This window comes from Bison bison, unplaced genomic scaffold (assembly GCF_000754665.1).
Source record: "Bison bison bison isolate TAMUID 2011002044 unplaced genomic scaffold, Bison_UMD1.0 scf7180017864452, whole genome shotgun sequence".
NCBI lineage: Eukaryota > Metazoa > Chordata > Mammalia > Artiodactyla > Bovidae > Bison > Bison bison.
In genome coordinates, this window is record NW_011495014.1 from 143,625 (window position 1) to 165,076 (window position 21,452).

General features: G+C 40.4%; 1 protein-coding gene across 3 annotated transcripts in view; it reads right to left on the reverse strand.

Moving 5' to 3' along the window:
- Positions 1-21,452, reverse strand: part of NOSTRIN (nitric oxide synthase trafficking) — a 63,298-nt gene that overhangs the window by 16,198 nt on the left and 25,648 nt on the right. For 2 of the 3 annotated variants that reach the window (XM_010858930.1, XM_010858929.1), the window contains exons 4-10: positions 19,579-19,641; positions 19,296-19,377; positions 16,575-16,637; positions 13,712-13,810; positions 7,767-7,892; positions 1,839-1,937; positions 1,616-1,741 (exon numbers count right to left, since the gene is read on the reverse strand). In XM_010858930.1, coding sequence (XP_010857232.1) covers positions 1,616-1,741; positions 1,839-1,937; positions 7,767-7,892; positions 13,712-13,810; positions 16,575-16,637; positions 19,296-19,377; positions 19,579-19,641 — 658 coding nt within the window. The remainder of the gene's footprint in view (positions 1-1,615; positions 1,742-1,838; positions 1,938-7,766; positions 7,893-13,711; positions 13,811-16,574; positions 16,638-19,295; positions 19,378-19,578; positions 19,642-21,452) is intronic. The other variant, XM_010858931.1, reaches the window with a different exon arrangement.

Sequence of the window (21,452 nt, forward strand, 5' to 3'; positions counted from 1 at the left end):
AACTAATGTCTCTGCTTTTGAATATGCTATCTAGGTTGGTCATAACTTTCCTTCCAAGGAGTAAGCGTCTTTTAATTTCATGGCTGCAGTCACCATCAGCAGTGATTTTGGTGCCCAAAGAAATAAAGTCTGACACTGTTTCTACTCTTTTTCCATCTATTTGCCATGAAGTGATGGGACCAGATGCCATGATCTTAATTTTCTGAATGTTGAGCTTTAATCCAACTTTTTCACTCTCCTCTTTCACTTTCATCAAGAGGCTTTTTAGTTCCTCTTCACTGTCTTACCCTAGTCCATGTGAATTTTGCAGCACTCGATAAAACCCAGTCTATACTTACTGCTAATGACTACCAAGTTAGATTTTGGAGGTGTTTTGCTTTAAGAATATTGTTGCTGTTGTTCAGTCACTAAGTCGTGTCTGACTTTTTTCTGTCTCAAGAACTGCAGGACACCAGGCCTCCCTGTCCCTCATTATCTCCCGGTGTTTGCCCAAGTTCATGTCCTTTGAATCGGTGATGCTATCCAACCATCTCATTCTCCCCCTCCTCTCCTCCTGCCCTCAATCTTTCCCAGCAGGGAAAGATTCAGGGTCTTTTCCAATGAGTTGGCTCTTCACATCAGATGGTCAAAGTATTGGAGCTTCAGCTTCAGCTCAGTCTTTCCAATGAATATTCAGGGTTGATTTCCTTTAGGATTGACTGGTTTGATCTCTTTGTAGTCCAAGGGACTCAAGAGCCTTCTCTAGCCCAATTGAAAAGCATCAAGAATATTAAGGGTGTTAGGACAATCTTATTCTCCCAGTTGGAGAATCAGTCCATTCTCTTAGACAACATACATAGTCATTAGTTCTGGTGCACTCAAATGACATAGAAACCAAAATTTCCCATGGGCACATCAATTAAAGATAAACTATTGTGGCTGCTTCATTATGTTTCAATAGGACCTTAGTCAAATTTTCAAGGAGAATGACCCTTATTTTATTGACAGGTTAGCTTACAGAGGTATTTTCACAAGAAAGTAATAGATGTATTTTATTGTACATTGTCTCATCTCAGGGATCACTTACACTGTTTGGAAGGAAAAAAGTACTTTCCCCATATAATCAAATCTCCCTTCCCACTTTCATCTCTATCTTTGTTTCTGCTTTGAACAGACATTGCTATTGCTAATTTACTTTGTCTTTCACAGGGAGCTCTGATCAATACTCTGTAATAACCTAAATGGGAAAAGAATTTGAAAAAGAATAGATACATGTATTTGTATGACTAAGTCACTTTGCTGTACACTTGAAACCAACACAACATTGCTGATCAATTATGCTCCAATGAAAATTAATTTTTTTAATTAAAAAAAATTAAATATTTGCTTCAAAAATGAAAAGATTCAGTCTAAGATCCTCTTTGACTTTCTTCCCTGGCAGAGAATACTGAAGACATATTTTCATCACTCCATCTGTAAACCACAGTTTTTAAACTTATGCAGACTATAAAAAGTCAATATTTTAATTTACAAAACAATGTTTCTTTTACAATTGCTCTCAATTTTTTAAAAAATGAATCCCTCAGTATGAGACTAAGGTTCCCCACAAATGAAGCCTCCTTCCATCCATACTTACAAAGTAGTCAGTTAATAGGAACTCGGATTTATTTTCTGTAGATGAGACTGTGGTTTCTTCCATGAGAGCCTGGATATCTTTTTCGATGTCTATCTTGCTGATGGCACAGTGAATCTGTGTGTGGCACTGCAAGGCCAAGGAAAGCAGAACAAGGTTGCAGAAGACATGTTTCCTGCCAGTTCTTAACATGCACACCAGAGACGGCAAATTCTCTACTACTCACTGTGGTCAAGGTTTGGCCAAAAACAGAAATATGTTGGGAGTACTGGTTTAAGTTATTACATAAGAGTTGAATTCTTTCCTTCTCCAGCTCCAGGATGCTCTGAAAGGACAAAAAATGAAATTACATCAGCCCACTGTTATTTTTACAAAACTAAAGGCGCCCACCAAGCACTAACACACTGAAGAAAGTCTGAATGAGCCGTCCTGTTTGTGCCTCTTGATCCAAACTGCAGAGGGGGTAGGTTCCCAGGATGGGAATGGATTTGGTGTCTGTCTATCCTCCACTAGGATTAATTTCAGCTTCCCTGGTGGCTCAGGGGTAAAGAATCTATGGCAATGCAAGAGATGCAGGAGATGTGGGTTTGATTCCTGGGTCGGGAAGATCCCCTGGAGGAGGGCATGGCAACCCACTCCAGTATTCTTGCCTGGAGAATCCCATGGACAGAGGAGCCTGGTGGACTACAGTCCACAGGGTTGCAAAGAGCTGGACATGACTGCGCACGCACGCATGCAGGATTGATTTCACTCTCATACTTTCACCGTCTTTTCTAGGCCAAAAGGCACACAGGTGGATGCCATAGGTTACCTGATGTTCACAAAGAAGGGGGAGAAAGGAATCATTTGAAATCATTTGTGCGTTCCAGAAAAAGAGTGAAGCCCAGTAAAAGCCCTTCTGTATTTAGGAAATGCAGTCAGACACTAAATATTTCTAGAATTGTTTGCAGCGCATACAAGGCATTCTGTTAGTCTTTGCAGGGACAATGAAGATGAGATGCAAATTCTCTTCTTAAGGAAGCTTATGTGATGAGAGCAGAACCTTAAAGTCTGACCAAGTCATTTTCCTGGCCTGGGGGTTCAGAGACTACTCTTTGAAGGTAGGGATACAGCCTTCTCATTTTGTGGGGGATGAAAAAATTCCACTCTTGGAGTTTTAGTTGGTTTGTTTTTTTAACTAGGAAGAATAAATGAAATTAGGGAGGTCACATTTGGCTTGTCAGCCATTAACATTTTAGAAAAAATTATTTATCAGGCTCTTGTCACTCACTGGGAGCCAAGTTGCAGACTGCTTATTTTGAGGAAATGGAGAAGTTCAGAGAAGGCTGGGTCAAGTGGAATATACCCTGGGGATTCCTAGGCTATGTTGGGGACTGCAGGAGGCTGCTGGGTATGTGCCCAGAAACTGTGGGTTTGACAGAGGTGGCAGGTGTCCGAGACATAACGTCTCATTCTGTTTCTGTAAGGACAAGGCCTGGGCTTTCCCTTGTTATCCAGAGGCTGGGCCGGTTCATCTCATACCTGCCATTCTACCTCACCCCTTCCCATAGTAAAGAGCACTCAGCAAGAGTCCTTCATGAGGAAGAACGCTGTCCTGGGCAAATCAGTGGCTAACATTACCAAAGAAGTAAGAGGGGTGGGCTGTATTCAAGGCCTTAGGTGGAGTGGGGATGCAGGGACATCACAGCGGCCACTGGCTTCTCTCATCCTGCTTCTCAGCACACCTGCAGGAGCCACTGGCCTGTCCAGTACAGTGTTCCTTTATATCCCTGTATGTAGGCTGCATTCATATCCTGTTGTTATTTCACCTATGATATATAGTCATTAAATTTAAAAAAAATTTGTGTAATTGTTGCATAAAGCTTACCATTTTCAACACTTTCAAGTGTTCAGTTCAGTGTCATTAAGTCCATTCAAATCATTGTGCAACCACTACCACTATCCATATCCAGAATTTTTTTCATCTTGCAAAACTGCAACTCTGTGCCCATTAAACAATAACTCCCCATTCTCCTTCCCCTCATCATCCCAGCAGCCACAATTCCACTTGCGGTCTTCTGTGAATCTGAAACTATCCTAAGTGTCTCATCTAAGAGGAATCATACAATATTTGTCCTTTTGTGTCTGGTTTATTTCACTTAGCATAAAATCTTCAAGATTTTCATCCTTGTTGTAGCCTGGGTCAGAATTTCCTTCCTTTTAAGGATGAATAATGTTCTGCTGTCTGGACACACCACACTTTACTAGTATACAGTCATTTTAATGCTACTATTAAATGCAAGTGGTAAAAGGCTGCAGTAACTGTGAACATCTATGTCAACCACATGCAAACTTTGATCCTGTGCCAAGTGTCTTGACTTTTGAATTGGGAAGCCTGGAGCGCTGCTCCCCAAGGCCATCTTCCTTGTCTAGTCAGAATCCGCACAATTTTTGTAAGTCAATGGGAATGAAATACCTTTTGTTTCTGCTGTTGGTCTCCTGAGTCTTTCTCCAAAATCTCAAGTACCAGCCATTTGAATGTGCCCTCTGTCTCCCAGATACAGGATTAAAGACCCAGAAGAGTAGCCTGCTGCTGCTGCTAAGTCGCTTCAGTCGTGTCCAACTCTGTGCGACCCCAGAGATGGCAGCCCACCAGGCTCCACTGTCCCTGGGATTCTCCAGCAAGAACACTGGAGTGGGTTGCCATTTCCTTCAATGCATCTAAGTGAAAAGTGAAAGTGAAGTCGCTCAGTCGTGTCCAACTCCCAGCGACCCCATGGACTGCAGCCTACCAGGCTCCTCTGTCCATGGGATTTTCCAGGCAAGAGTACTGGAGTGGGGTGCCATTGCCTTCTCTGAAGAGTAGCCTAGTAAATGTAAATGCTTCTTCACAGGGTACAAACTATATGCCTCCTCTAACAAATATGTAAAATAAACTCTGCTCAATGTCTTGGACCGCAAATGAGACCGGCTTCAGAAAGAAAGAGTCTTTACATTATAGAAAAAGATCCGGAAATCAGCTGTTATAGTTTAGCACTACAAACAAAGGACAGGATGGAAAACAAAAGCCAGGTTTGGGAAATACATTGAATCCCTGGTGGGCGGTTATTTCTTTACTGTGACAAATGCTGAGCCACTAGCATCAGTCTGAGACTAGAATAATCCTGTCCCTTGCTGGCAATGGTAATATTTAACAGATTTTAATTACATTTCAGGGAAATCGTTAAGATGATCTATGTTTGCTCATGAAAAGAGGCTGAGATAAATTCCACTGTGCAAAGGGGAAATCCATATCTTGTTTAATGAATTATTGCTTTCTATTATTTTGTTCTTTTTGTATAAAATAGAGTGCAGAGAAGCAAGAGACTCTGGAGAACCTCAAATTTTCCTCATGTGTTTTCACAACAGCACGTGAAAGGAAAGTACGATCAAGGAGTTATCAAGAAAGAGCAGATGGAGAGGTTGTCTGGGCCCAGGCTTCATGATAATTCACACTCTTCATTCATTCCTTTCATTTCCTGCTGTTCTGGCCTTCCGGTTAGAACTACCCAGGGAGCTTGGAGGGACTTCATTTTCATCTAAATTGTTTTCATGAAACTGATCAAAGAAATATCTTGCTTTTTCTTGAGCAGAAACTCTTAAACTTTACTATGCATAGCAATCACCAAGACCCCTTCCTAAAATCATTCAGAAGTTGTGACTCATCCCATGTAGGCAGGCACTCAGAAATCTGCATTTTAAGTTGTTTTTTTTAGCCTAAAACTTCTCGTTCCCAACTCAGGGCTTAAGAGTCAGTTTATCCTCAATTTTATTTATTTATTTTGACTGCCCTGCACAGCATGTAGAATCTTAGTTTCCCCACCAGGGATCGAACCTGAGGCCGCCTGCAATGGAAATGTGGAATCTTAACCACTGGACTACCAGAGAAGTCCAGGAACCTAAATTTTAATAAGCACGCTAGACGTTGTTCTGGGGCCATAAAGGGCTTTCAGAAAATACATTTTAAAACCATTTCTAATTCTTCCACCCAGACAGGACCCCTGTTAACATTTTGATGTATTTTAGTCTGTTGAGGTATATATGTATGTGTTATTTTATATTTCTAGTTATCAATGAAATTATTCAAATTGGTATACTGTTTTTTCACTTAACATTGTTCATAAGCAGTTTCCAATGCTATAAGTTTCCAAAACACTGTTTTAATTAATAATCCCTTGTATAGAATGTATTGATTTATTTAGCCATCTTCTTAACATTGGCCACTTGCATTGTTTCTTCCCTTTTATTTCTAATATATTCGAACGGAAATATGTGTTTTGTTTTTCATTTACTTCCTTAAGATGGATTTCTGGAAAGGAAATTAGGTTCTTCAACAGAGGTTCTAAGAGAGAATTAAGCCCTAATGGCCTAAGGCATCTGTTGTCTGCATTGAGTTACCATCTTTCCATTGCATCTAAAGTGGTATTAGTTACCATCATCCTCTGGGAACTGAGAAAACAGCCACTCACATTATTTTCTGTGTTCTGGGGCTCACATGAGGAACACTGGTTGAGAATGTGAACATTTTTAAGATTCTTCGCACTTAATTGCAAATGGTTTTCTAAAATAATTCCTCGAGTAAATATTACCAGTATCAAGCATTTGATTTGTAGTCATTTTTGATAGAGTGGCTATTACTGTTTTATTTTGGCCTCATACATTATTTTATTTTGCACAGTTTGGAGGATTTTAGTTCCTGACCAGGGACTGAAGCCAGGCCCACATCATTGAGAACACAGAGTCCTAACCACTGGACCACTATGAGATCCTTGAGTGGCTATTATTTTTCAAAATATATTACAGGTTATTTCTGCCAACTGAATTGTTTCTTCTTGGAAGGTAGGAAGTATGGCTTGAACATGTAATTATGAAGTGATGGCTCATTTTGACATATGATTTGTGGAATTGGTTTCATTTCTTAATATTTGCACTTGAAATTTTATAATATCTTTTAACAGTATCTAGTAAACTGCCTTGAGCACAGCTCAGTGAATGTCCTTTGAAAGAATCTGTGAATCCAGTCTGGAGAGTCAGACCGGACAGAGGAAGAACAGCTGGCGAAAGGAGGAAAATAACAAAATGGAACAACCCTGCTGGACCCATTTCTATCTCCCACACTTCTAATAAATTCTCTTTTAATTGAGTTCAGCCAACTTTCGTTATATGCCTTCATGAATATCACATTACTCCTGTCATTTGTAAAGAACAGAGAATAAGAATACACAGTGTAATATGTGAATCAATGACCTGTTGGTATAGACTCAGTATGTACAAGCCAAGGAAATAGTAAGGAAGGGAATCCTTATTGGTTAAGGTGAGGCAGGGATGACTCAACAGGAACATCTCAAGTGGGTCTAGTGGGGCTTGGTTTGGCATTCAGGGGGCAGAGGATAGCTCAAAGCCAGAGGAGAAGTTTAGAACCTAATAGAACTCATGTGGGATAAGAGGAACTGTGTGAACTCAAAGGAAGAGGGAGTAAAGTTCCAGTGTTCTCCAGCATGGTGGTGGCAACAAACCAGGAAACAAAAAAGATGAAAGGAAACCTTTCTTTTCTTTATGGAGATTCTGGCTTCTAGTAGATTCTCCATGTGATTTGGGTTCTTAAAAAAAAACCAAAAACCTAGGGTCTTAAATATTTTTAAAGCTGAGCTGAATGGAGGTTTTTTGAAATATAAGTAAATGTACATCTTGTCACCATCGGGAAGACTTTATATGTGAAGAAGATAATGTCCATGATGTTCCAACGTAAAAGTAGGGACTGCTGAAAGTGGGGTGTGGTGGGAAGAGAAGGTGGAGGAAGACCCTAAAAGGAGAAAAAGACACTAAGAAAAAGGAAGGAGAGACCTAGTAAGAGCCTCTGGTAAGGGTAGTTAGTGACAGCTACATCTAACACACCTTGACGGCCAGCTAGCTGTGACTACACCAGGACGTGTGCACTACATCCTGGCAGCCATACAGTAAGAACCACAATTATCCCCCACTGGTGTGAGGTAGAGAGGAGGGTGAGATGGATGGAGACTGAGAGGTTAAATGTTTTTCTCATAGCCCTTGAAGGGTGCCTAGGAGCAGTGATTTCTTTCCCACACAAAGCCTCCTTGGAAAAAGAAAAACAAAAAACCACGAATGCATAACTTACCTGGAAGCAATTTTCCAGTGTGTTCTCCCATTTCAGTCTGGTAGAACAGCTTGCCACGTTTTTTTGGTAGTAATTTTCATCTTCTTTTGATAACTTCTCAGTTGATTTTTTCAGTTTATTGAGGAGCTAAAGTAAAACATCAGGGTCACATATTCAGGAACACATTTATGAAAGCCTTTGGTAATTCCAGAGAAAGAATTACATGCATCCCCATGATGAGTTTCTCATGTCCCAGCTAAAGTCACAAACAGTAACAATAGATGACGAAATCAAACATCTTTCTCAGAAAACAGGGATGTCAGAACTGAAAGGAAGCCTCAGGCCCTTTCAATAGGATTCCTTCAATTTTTCTATGAGGAAATCGAGGTCCTTAAATATGATGTGATATATCTGCTTTCATCAGATGACCTGCTGCTGCTGCTGCTACTAAGTCGCTTCAGTCGTGTCCAACTCTGTGCGACCCCAGAGACGGCAGCCCACCAGACTCCCCCGTCCTTGGGATTCTCCAGGCAAGAGTACTGGAGTGGGGTGCCATTGCCTTCTCCGCATCAGATGAGGGATGAGGCCAAATGACAGGTGAGGAGAAGCAAGTTCAGATCAGGAAGTTGCAACTCCAGACTGTAATCTACTGGTGATTCTTGTACTCTTATTTAGTAAATTCTTTAGTCCTCGGCATTTCTTACTGGCACAGGTAGAGATTTGTACAATTAGATAATTTGTAGAACTAACATTAGGTCTGGAACATTCTGTCACTTCACTTTCACTATGTAAACTCTGCAGTATAACTCTGGAATCAAACTTCAGGATTAGAGTCCTGGTTCTAACTGCCGGTGAGTTACTTAAACTTCATAAGACACAGTTTTCTCATCTTTGTGATGGGCATAGCGATGCTCCCACTTCATTGTATTGTTTGTTTTCTGTTTTCTGTTTTTTTTTTTTTTGCTTTTGGCCACACTGCATGGCACGGAAAAATCTTAGTTTCCCAACCAGGGATTGAACCTGCTCCCCCTGCACTGGAAGCACAGAGTCTTATCCGCTGAACCACCACAGGGGAATCCCCACTGTGTTGTCTTGAGGAGTCCAGCAGGTGATGCAGGTAAGGGACAAGGCACACTGCTCAAAATTTGTCAATGGCATAGCACTCGAAGACAAGTGAGCATTACTATTACTAGTGAACAGCCTGTGGTTGTTCAGTCACTCAGGTGTGTCTGACTCTTTGCAAAGAACCTGATACATGCCATTGTTCACTGTAAGTTACGGACAGCTTGACAAATGCTTTCCTACATTTGTCGAATGGGAAATCTCGTTTCCAATCAGGGATCCTGATTCCCAGTGATCTGCACCTTGACAAAGAGCCCCCTGGTCAATCACCCAAACTGGCCATTCTGATGGTGAAAATCAAAGTAATACAAAACCCTCTGGACCAGGATAGCTTGAACTGAATTCTCAAAATCTCACATCTTTGGGAAAGGAAGAAGTTGCATTATATGAAGGATTCTTAGACTTTAATATGCCTAGGAAGGACCAGACATTCTTGGAAATTTTCAGGGTCCCACAAGTAGCAATATTGATTCGGTAGTTCTGTAGCAGGATTGGGAAATCTGAATTTTCATTGCCTCCTCAGATGATTCTGATGCAAATGGTCCCCAAATCACAGTTCAGGAGCACCAAGGATCCCTCTGGTTTAAGCAGTTTAAGAGTTTCAAGGATAGAGATAAATGTTTTTAAGAACGCCCCTCTTTATGTTTAAGGACATTTTGACTAACATTTCAGTAATGAACATTCATCCAAAATGCTGAATGTTAACACCACTCACTTCATTATTCCAGTTCACATGCTGGCCATTCAACTGTCCCTCAGCTCTGATGTATGGTCTACTCAGGACATGGTTGGTTTTGCACATCAAGTGTAATGAGCCATGTATCTACAGAGACATGAGCTTGTAAATTTTAGCCTAATAATGCTACAGAGAAAAACTTGAATGTGTACCACGCTATACTTGGCCAAGCTATTGTTCTCTGGTTCTTGTTGAGTGTGCCCAAGCCCTAGCAATAAGAATGGAGTCACTTTGGAGGTGACAACTCACGTTTATCATCCTGCACTATATAGCTATTGACTAGAAGTTTCTGCTCAGCAAACTTACAGCAAATAACCCCAAACAGATACAGAAGAATGGAGACTCATATATTTTAATTCAAGAAAATTTTCGAAACTTTTCTTAAATTTGTCAGATTAAATACTTTTTCTTTGCTCTTTTCTTTCTCTTGGAACAAACATCGCATCCATTCATTCATTCATTAACATTTCTTGACGCCACAACTGTGTCATGTACTAGACACTGGGAGTAGATAAAGGAATAGATAGGCTCCTTTTCTAGTCGGGGACCAGCACAGACCATCGCTATTCTGTGTGATAGATCCCAGGATGAGAGAAGTAGTCAGGTATCACAGAGTGACCCCTGTGTGAATAAACCTAAAATGAAAGTAGGAATTTGTTAGGCAAAATAGCTTGACATGATATCAAAAACATATTTTTGGTGAGGTTGGAGCACACAGTTTGAGAGGAAGAACAGCAAGTGAAAGCGCTGAAGAGTTAGGCCAGAATCAAGTCAGACTCAAAGAGCCACATAGAGGAGTTGTTCTTTATTCTGAGGTCACCTGAGTGTATTTTTAGGCTTTTTAAAGGAGAATGACACACTCAGATTCAAGTTCCAGAAAAGTGAGCCTGGCTTGTATATGGAATAGATAAGGAGATGCAACACTGAAAGCCAAGACACCAGTCTGTCAACTGGAGTAACCCGAGTAGTGAAGACAGTGGCCTGGGAGAGAGCAGTGGCTGTGGAGAGAAATATGCGCAGATAAATTCAAGAGCATTTAGGTTAGGACTTAGAATTGGGAGGATATGGTGGATGGTAATATTCAAAGATATAAAAAACAGAGGCATAAAAAATACTTTTGGTAGAGGGAAGAGATGGTTTTGATTTTGGATATTGAGTTTGTTTGAAGTGCCAGAGTTCAGTTTAGAAACTGTTTGGTTTGGAGATATAAACTGGGGTATCGTCAGCAGAGACATAGTAGATGGAGCCTTGAGAAAATATTGTCGAGTACCTGTTGTTATTGAGCACTTGATATTGAGAGTACTGTGTCAGACTCGAGGTACAAGCCGAATAAAATAGGCTGAGGCCCAGGAGGGATATCATCAGACACAGCAATATGGACAGTTCAGGCAGAACAAGTGAAGTCCATAAAGGAGCTTAAGAAAAAACTGACAGGGAAACCAAAAGAGTAAGATTTGTTGAAGTTGAGAATATTTCTAAAAGGGGAAATTCAATGCTGATTAACACTTCTAAGAAATTAAATAAAGTCAGAACTGGAAAGCACCCACTAGCTTTAGCAACAAGGACTACATTGTATTTAAGGTAAGAACATTCCTAGCAAATTGGTGGGGAAATCTTGGTTGTTGCTTTGAGAAGTGAACAGATGAGGAAGTGGAGACAGAGCACAATGAATCTTACTGTAAAAAGAAAGAGGGACTTCCCTGGTGGTCCACTGGTTAAGACTCTGAGCTTCCAATGCAGGAGGCATGGGTTCAATCCCTGGACAGGGGTGGGGACTAAGATCCCACATGCTGCACAGCACAGGCAAAAAGTAAAAACATAAATAAATAAAGAGATGATATGTGGACAGGAACAGGACTATGGTCATGGAGGGTGTCTCCCTGACTCTCTCTACTCTCCCAAGATAGAGGGAAGTTGAGAAGGCTGGTGGGAAGCAACTCTTAGAGAGGAATCTGTCTGAGATCCAGGAGAGAAGGGACTAATCAAGGGAAGGGTCACTGAGAGGAGGCGGGGATGGGAGTCATAACACAGGATGGAAAACTGGCCTGTCCCACTGCACTTCAGTAGGCAGGTGGCCATGCTGACCGCTGTGTTCTCTGTGACGCTGTAGGTGAGATGGTCTGCCGAGAGTGGATGATGGAGACTGAGTAGTGAGAAGAGTGAAGATGTAGATCAGCTTCTGGGGAGAGTAAGGATTGCTGAGCAGGAAAGCAAGAAGCACCAAACCAGGCCAGGCCAGGTAGGAGATCATGGACAGGACTCTGTGAAAGGCAAAGATGAACGCCACCTTAGGTGTTTAGCCTTGGGACTAAAAATGAGAAAGCTACCAGATAAAGTGATGAAGGCGGTAGGGGTCTGTGATGTAATGATAGCTAAGGGCTATAGTTAACAGGACCAGCTGGAGAAAGGTAGGGGGAGGATCACAGACTTCTGTCTCCCAGGAAATCAGCTAATGAGGGAAGGAAGCAGAAATTCAACACTTAGCTGCCCATGCTTTTCCCTTTGTTATTCCCTGACGTCAATGAAGAATAGCTTCTAATGAGGGCCCAGAATGCCTACAGCAGGGTCCCAGAGCTTAGGTTTTTAACCTACTTTGGTTTTGCCTCCTTCTTGGAAGCTGTCTCATTATTTAATCCTTGTTATTATGATCATTTCAAACTGTGAAGCTTGACACCAAGAACCTTGTAAAATCTTGCTAACAATGAATTTAAGTTTTTCAGCTACTAGTTTCTCAGGTGAGATAGAGTTACTCGGTGATGACAATTCTTGTCTTCTTTTAAGGATGTTTTGGGTTGCAGTGTGTGGCCTGCATTTTCGTAGAGGGAGCCCATCTTTAGGGGAAGATATTGACTATTTCAGAGGTTTCCAGTCTGGGACACACACCACAAGGGGTGTGTAAGATAATTAGTATCCCAATAATATTTGTGTTCATTTATGCATAAAAAGAGTGTTCAAGCTTGCTCTTATTCAATATATGAATTGATACTGGTGCCCATGCATGGACAGTTGAAGATTCTGAAGTTTTCTGGAGGGAGAGTGGAAATTTTACAACATGAGATGCTGATGTGGGTCCTTACACACATTTCTTCACTCAGTATCTATGTACATGTGTCCGTCATAAGGAGTCTGGATCATACGGATTTGCAGATGTATTATCTAGCTTTATTTATTTATTAATTTATATTTTTGGTCTCACCACTCAGCATTTGGAATCTTAGTTCCCTGACCAGGGATTGAACACGAGTCCTCTGCAGTGGAAGCTCGAAGTCTTAACCACTGAATTGCCAGGGAAGTCCTCATCTAGCTTCAGTTAGGTTCATACACAAAATTGACACATGCTTTATGCAGATTTCTGCTGTGAAGCTATAGACTGATGTTAACAATGCAAGCACAAGAAAGCCACAGGAAATACTAATACAAATGCAAGAAAGCCACAGGAAAACGTCAGAGCTCCTGCTTTCTCCTGCTCTGGATGACGGCTGGATCATCACCGGTGTGAAAAGGTGAAAACTGGCATAATCTAATGAGAGCCGATAAGAAGCTGACCAAAAACTTGACATAAGAGGACATACTAGAAATACGAATTTATATTTCACTGGGGTTAAGGCTGAACCTTGTCCCACATGTATATTTTATTTGTGTATGTCATTGAATGACTATATGAAGTCATCATGATCAACTAATCACTGAAAATATTATTTCATTTTTACCACATGCTTCAAATATTTCTACTTTTTTATGTTTTATAAGGTTTGTAACAATATAATATAAAAGTATATATAGGATATACAGGATAGGTAAAGTACATTATATATTATGCATATGTATATCTTATTTATTTGGGGTATGAGCTTATTTGGGGTGTTTAATAGGGCTCCTTATCAAAAACGTTGGACACTGGTTTGCTTTGTCATCTGTTGATAATACCTTTCAAAAATATGTGGAGACCAGGAATAACTTTGGATCCCATCTCATACTCTGCCACACTACAGCTCTGCAGAGACCCCACACAGAGGTGGAGTCAGCCAATTCTCCTGTGTTCACAGCTAACGGCAGGAAGCCCATCCATCTCTAAGCCACATGCATTCAGCTGTCCATGAGATGTTACCTTCTGCTTCTCCTTCTCCGTTGTAATCTGCTTGGAGCTTTCTACAAGATGGAAAAGTGCTTCATGTTTCTTGGTGCTAACCATCAATTTCTTCTTGGCCTAGAGTCAAAAACATACAAGAAAAGCAAAGAAGGATCAGAAACTGGTGTCAAGAGAGAAACTCTTCTGCTCTGGAACAAGTTATATTCACGTGCTAGCTTGAATGATCGTGTATTTTTAGTTCTTCATTTCTGCCCTCACCCCAAAATCTGCTAAAACACCACAGTGGCTAATATTTTTCCTTGAGAACCATTGTATATTTTTTCATTGCATTGAGTTCATTCAAGAGGGACATGTATTTTGTTAAATCATTGAAGGCTAAGTCTACAAACCATAATTGAGGTCATTTTAAGATGCTCTCCTAAAACTTAGAGCAAAAGGGAAATTTTGCTCCCTGATGCCCTGGCTTGAGAGCTGGGCATCTGCCTGACAACCTGCGAATTGCCCTGAATTTGCAGCAGGGAGGTGGAGGGAGGAGTTGGGAAGGAAGAGCATTTAAAGTCCCCCTCCTCTGCTGATGCCTCCAACCTCGGCATGGATTATAATTTAAGTGATTGTTCTCTGTTGCATACAGCCCCAGCTTGGGATGTTCCAGAGATAAATCAATAGAATCTGGTTTGAGTTGGATTCAGCCTGTTCAGGAACCGGGTCGATTGAAAAGGCTGTATGGTGTTTCACCTCAAGTTGCAAGGCCTGTAAAACCAGATAATGAAGGGGAAAATCTACGTCTCTCTTTCCCTAGGAAGTCAGAGGCAAAGCCTTCTGAATGTCTCTAAACACGCGAAACCTCTATAAAAGGGAATTCAAGGAACAAGCAGCCTAGAGAGCCTGCCTCCCCCCACCTTCTGTTGGTCACATGCCTGCTGATAAACGAGAGCAGGAGGCAAGGACATTTGGTCCTGTAAGGCTTTTCCCTTGCATCTCCAAAACAGACTATGCTTCATTACGGAATGAAGACATGCTGAATCCCTTGAATTGTAACTGGAGAGAAAATTATTATAGCACAAGTATCTCATGTTCTCTAATTTCTCTGTCAATCTTCATAAAAATAAAATCGTTTTACTTAGAAAAATTACTTGGTGGAAACTGGGAAATAAGGTTTTTTTGTTGTTGTTCCTGAAAGCAGTGACAGCTACTGAAAATGGTTTCTCTTCCCATCTGTTATATCAAATTTTCCATGAAAGCTGAATATTTAAGAATGAATTCTTTAAAAACAAACTGTTTGAGAAAGCTCATAAATCAAGAGCAAACTTGGAAACAAATAACTGGACACTGTTTATGGGACGTTCACATATTTACTATAAAAGTGGTTCTCATGAGCATCTTTTTACCGGGACTACTATTGTCAGTATATAAATTCACTTTTCTCAAACATTTATAAATAATGTCCTTGACTTAAGGAGCCCTCGATTCCAGCAGCAGCTTCAGAGGCAACATTGAGGGCTGAAATGGGGCCCCCAGTTTCTGAAGGTGTCTCCCCTTATTTGGCACTCATGAGTGTCTACTTGAGAAAGAAGGATCTTTTGGGGCACCAGTACTTTAGAGATGAAAAAGGAGAATTTCAACTTTGGGAGTCCAAGTCTTCTCAAAGGGGATCATTGGGTTTTCTGAGCAGATTCCCTCTGCACTGGCTTCTAGTCTTTCCCACTCAAAATGAATTCCTTCTAAACTAGATTGTTCTAGAATAATCTTCTGTACATACATATGGGCACCATCTGTGATTCTCTCTGCTTACGACCATATAACGATGCCCTAAATTCTCACATCAGATCATAACTTCTCTCCTTAGAAGTCATTCACTATTTCCTGCACACATGTTATTAATATCTAGCTAGTATACTTTAAATTACATGAAACAAGGACTGTGTCTTAGTGCAGCGTGCTGCACAAGAAGCGGGTCATACATATTCATGGAATCAATACAGGCATTCCCCTTTACACAGCTTTACCCATCCCTCAACCATGCTCCTCTCACTGGAGAAACAGGTCACAAATGACTTTCTATAAAAGACAAGACCAAAACTCAGTATTCATATCATGCCCTAAGTTACAAATTATACAGAGAGGCAGTCAGTGTAGGTAATGGTTAAGGTCAGTAACCTGGAGCCCAGGTTACTTGGTTCAACTATTAACCAGTTTTGTAACCTTAGAAGATTATTAACCTCTGTGTCTACATTTCCCCACCCATCTATAAAATGGGACAACACGTAGTCATATACCACATTGGTTGGTTTTTGTGATGATTCAATACATAAATATATATAGCACTTGACATACAATAAAAGCTACTTATTAGCTATAAATGAAAGCCATATTTGGAGTTTTGCTCCTCTATAGATTTAGTTGAAAGATTTGTTGTTGTTGTTTAGTCATTAAGTTGTGTTAGTCTCTTGCAACCCCATGGACTGTACCCCTCCAGGCTCCTCTTTCCATGGGATTTCCATGGACATATCTATATAATAACTCGGATGAGGAAAACATTCTTCTCTTCAGTTAGCACTTACAAATACTGACACGAAAATGCACGGGGCTTCCCTTGTGGCTCAGATGGGAAAGAATCTTCCTGCAATGCTGGAGACCCAGGTTCGATATCTGGGATGGGAAGATCCCCTGGAGAAGGGAATGGCAATCCACTCCAGTAGCCTTGCTTAGAGAATTCCATGGATACAGGAGCCTGGCAGGCTACAGCCCATGGGGTTGCAAAGAGTCTGACGTGATTGAACATTTTCACTTCAGAAAAAAAAAAAAGATCACATTTGTGCAAATGCCAAAAGCTTCAATCCTCAATATTGAGTTTACACAAATGACATTTGTGTATACTTGCCTTAATTTGTTGATTCCAGTTGCTAATGACAAGATTTGCTGTCTTCTCAACTTCGTTTTCAAGCTATCAAGGGGGAAAAAGGGAAAAAAAATCTTGCTGTCCTCTTGTTGAGTCATGGTGCTGGCTTATTAATTATAGTATAACGTATCATAAGCAATAGAAATGTAAAAACCTTACAGTGGACATATTTCCTGAGAAAGTACCCAACTCTCTTTTCCTCGGGTCAAGAATCTTATCACAGGATTTAGTATGAATGCATTTGGTTGGTAAGATAATCATTTCTAATATTTAGTTATATTAAAAAAAAACCATAAATGGGCACAATCTGTGTGGAGTGGAGGAGGAACTTGTGTAACCTGATATCACGTCCCATCCTATCACTTCCTTTTCTGTTTCATTCTGTGCAGCCCACACTTTAACACCCTGAGAAATGGTAAAAGTCCTTCAGCGGTAACTTAGCTAAGTGTCTTATAATTTCTGAAGTGAATACTGCTTTAATTTTAAAGAGATTGAATCCTTCATCATAATTAACTTTTTCTCCTACTTTACAATAGCCAGTGGAACAGTAATAAAGCCGATGAAAATGGACCTAGGCAGCCTCGTAAGGAGACCAGATTTAAGTGAGGGCAAAACCTTTTACCTGAACCATAGACCTTTCCTCTAAACCCTTAGACCAGCCATCACTCAACCACATTGAGATCTAGCAACACTGTACTTTTATTTTTTCTTACCAGTTCATTAAACTTGGATTATGTGTTTTATTGTAACAAATATGATTAAAATAATTTTATGCATTGTGCCACTTTTGACTTTCTGTGGCTGAAATGCAGATCGAGTTCACTTAAAAAATTCAAATCTTTTGTGAGAAAATGTGATAGGGTGATTGGGGTGCAATGTTGTTTAGTCACTCAGTCGTGTCTGACTCTTTGCGACCCCATGTAGCCCACCAGGCTCCTCTAGAGGTCCATGGGATCTCCCAGGCAAGGATACTGCAATGGGGTGCCATTTCCTTCTCCAGGGGATCTTCTAAACCCAGGGACTGAACCTCTGCCTCTTGAATTGGCAGGCGACTTCTTTACCACTAAGCCACCAGGGAAGCCCAGGGGTGCAATAGGGATCGGCAAATATGAAACAATTACGAACTGAACCAGCAGTGTGGGGACCATGATATTAATTATCTAAAGCAATGGGATAAGAATCATAGCACTGTGTCTGATTTAGTAAGTACTAAGGAAATTCTGGTGATTATCATATTATTATGTGGTATGAAAATATTTTGTAATTAATGAAATATAGACTAGTGCTTGATTTCTATTATGATGATTTGCAAAGGCAGAAGATTATATTACTTTCTGGTAACTACTGTAAACTGCCCCATCATCCTAGCCCTAAGGAGGGCATCCATTCTAGTAAAAATACATGGATGTTCACCCAACATTGATTCCATTTCCTGACTTAGTTTCATAAGTTCAAAAAAGAACTTTTCAGTATCATTTCTCTTCCATCAGGGCTTTCATAAATCCCCTCATCCTACGGACTTACCACCTTTAAGACTGGCTTTCTCTGGCTGTGGTCACTTAAAACTCCACTTAGCTACTGCCCCTACCTTTTGCAAAGACCTACTACTACTGCTTTGAACTTCTCACCTTACCAGACAGTGACACCATCTCTATTAGAGCTAAGCAACGTTTATTAAATACCCCTTAATGGCACCCCACTCCAGTACTCTTGCCTGGAAAATCCTGTGGACAGAGGAGCCTGGTAGGCTGCAGTCCATGGGGTCGCTAAGAGTCAGACATGACTGAGTGACTTCACTTTCACTTTTCACTTTCATGCATTGGAGAAGAAAATGGCAACCCACTCCAGTGTTCTTGCCTGGAGAATCCCAGGGACAGGGGAGCCTGGTAGGCTGCCGTCCATAGGGTCACACAGAGTCGGACACGACTGAAGTGACTTAGCAGTAGCAGCAGTATGTTGCCTGGAAATATATTTTGAAGTACTTACTGACTATATGATGCACAAATAAAAGGAAAAGAAGCGCAAATGAAACTGTTCTGGAAGGAAAAGTACATAGGCCATACAGATGACCAGGTGCCCTGAAAGTATTGTTCATTTTTCTTCAATTTTAAGGCTATTTGATATCTATAGCAATACCTATTATTGCTTTAACCTAATCCCAAGCTGAAAAGTATAAAAAAGCATTTCCTCTTAAAATTGTGTTTATAATTCTATTTACTAAAGGAATACTTATTTATTGAAAAGCAATGTAAACACAAAAAAATACCAAAAAATTAAATAAAAATAGCCTCTAATTCCACTATCTAGAGATAATCATTCTGGGAAGGTGCATCTAGTTTTTTTCCTATGCATATATACACACATTTATTTTACAAAATTGAAGTTACATTGTTAGATTTGCTCACTTTCTTTTTTAATTTAGCACTATATCCCCATACCATTAAATTCTTCCAAAAGATTTTTAATGGGTACATTCCATTGCTTGAATTTATCCTAATTTATTTTTGGAAGATGAAAATGTTTCCATTTTTTCACAACTATAAACAAGGCTTTAACAAACATCCTCATACATAAATCTTTGGATTTGTGTTTATTTTTATGATAAAATTCCTAAAACTTAGTATCACTTTTCGATTACCTAGCTCTTGAGCCAAAGACAGAAATCTTGCTTTAACAGGGCAGAAAAGAAATATTTTGACTCACTGATTTTCTCTTTTTTTCATGTGCACTCAGGACTTGATGAGCTGGTTTTATTGCTTCCAACTCAATTGCTTTGCCAAGTTTTCTGGAAATAGAACATAAAAGACACACAAGCCTAGTATTAGGATTTATATCTACCTTCCAAATTATTTTCTGAGGAAATAAAATAGTGTATTACAGCATATCTACTCAGTGCAAGTTTGCACGGGAGTATTTGTAGTATGCCCGCTTTAAATATTTATGACTCCCTTTGGGGTTGGAGCAAGGCTGGGCTGTGAGTACTCACTGATGCAGGTCCCCTGCAGACTTCATGCCCTCTGAGACCCAGGCCCAGGCACTGACAAGACAGCTGGAAGGAAAAACAAGGGAGGACAAGTGTGGGTGTCATTTCCCCAGGAGTCCCAGAAATAAAGCATCCCATCTGATTCCTGCATTTGGCAATTGCACTCATATCCCTAATACTGTTTCAATTTCTCCATGGGATTAAAGCCAACATATTTATTTGCACTGTAATCATTACATGATCTGCTTTTTTCCCAGTCATTTTCATTCCAATTTCCATTTCATGTCTGTAAAGTATTAGGGGAATAAAGTAAGCAAGGATAAGAAGGCATTTAGAACAGGTGAGAGAGAGAGCATGCCAGAGGTAGAAGACCCTTAAAGACAGTCTTTTCAGGCTCTTCATTTTACAGATGAACCACCGGAGGCTCAGAGAAGTTAAGTGATGGATGACTTCAGAACCCTGCTCATTCATTCCCTGTGTGCTCCTCTTGCGGTTGGGGTATAGTTCAGATTCCCTGCTGGCCTTTAGGAACACAGCTCAGATACTCCATAGGCTTGTGAACAGTATCTCAATTTAACAAAAGGCTTGCTCTGCCCTGACCCAAGCAGCACAAAGAGAGAACCAAGAAATATGAAGCTATTTTTCTCCTATGTATAGTTGGCCGTCAAATAGCAAGCCCATTGTATTGATAAACCGAAGGGATACAGCCAGTGTAGGCTTTGATGGAAAGGAGAGGACAGATCGGTGCCCCTACTGAGAGCAAGATGGCACAGAGATTTTGCCTCCAAATGACTTGGGCTGCACCTGGCAGCCGCAGAATGGGAGAACTAGATCAAAGGATGTCAGAGTTTCTATGCATCCAAAGCCAGGCACAAAACCAGGCATAAGAGAGGACCTACTGTATGCTCCCAATTATAGGAAAGTCCAGAAAAGACAAAATAATCTAGATCAAAAAAAAAGCAGATCAATGTTACCTTGGGACTGTCTTGGGGAAAGGACTGTAAACAGGTACAAGGCATCTTTTAGTGTGATAAAAATAGGTACATTTTGATTTTGGTAGAGGCTGCATGGTGTATACTTATAACAAAATTGATCAAAATATATACTTAAAATGTGTGCTTATTATTGCATGTAAATTAAATCTCAGTTGAGTTTTTTGGTTTTTTTTTTTTTTGGTCTGTTTGTTTTGCAAGAAATCTTAGTACACTTTCAGGAAGAGAATCTGACTTTTGTCCCTAGGAGGAGCAGGGCAGCAGAGCAGGAACGTGTAGGCATTGACCTCAGAGGGTCTGTGTCTGAATCTACAAGCCCCACTTTGTGCCCTGCTTGACCTTGAAAGAACTCAGTTTCTCTGACCCTCACTTAATTGGTCTTTGAGAAAAGAAATAATTTGGGTTATTATACAAGTACCTCACAGAAATTATATGAGGTAGGTTTTATTTCCATCTTAAATACACTACACACTGGGAGGGAAGATATGGACTTTTCAGGTGGCATTACAGGAAGATTCTTTACCATCTGAGCCACCAGGAACGCCCCAGGCTACTAAAATACTATCCTAAAAATCAGGCTCAAAGTCAGAGCGATTTCAGAGCCACTATTTGCGGTTATAGGATGATGCCTAAGGAGGAGTAGGAATGTTCCACAAGGCTTCTATTTTTTTTCTTTCCCTCTTTCTTTTACCATCAGAAGGGGTCTTTGCAATGACACTGCCATTGGGTGACATCTGCAAACAATAGTCAGATCTTTGTAACAAATTATCACTAATGGACTGTTTTATAAGAATACCAATATCTTTCCTCTCTTCCCCGAGAGAAGTAATTGACTTCATTTTCAACTGAATTGAAAAAAACTTGTGAACCAACATCTTTTTCAGC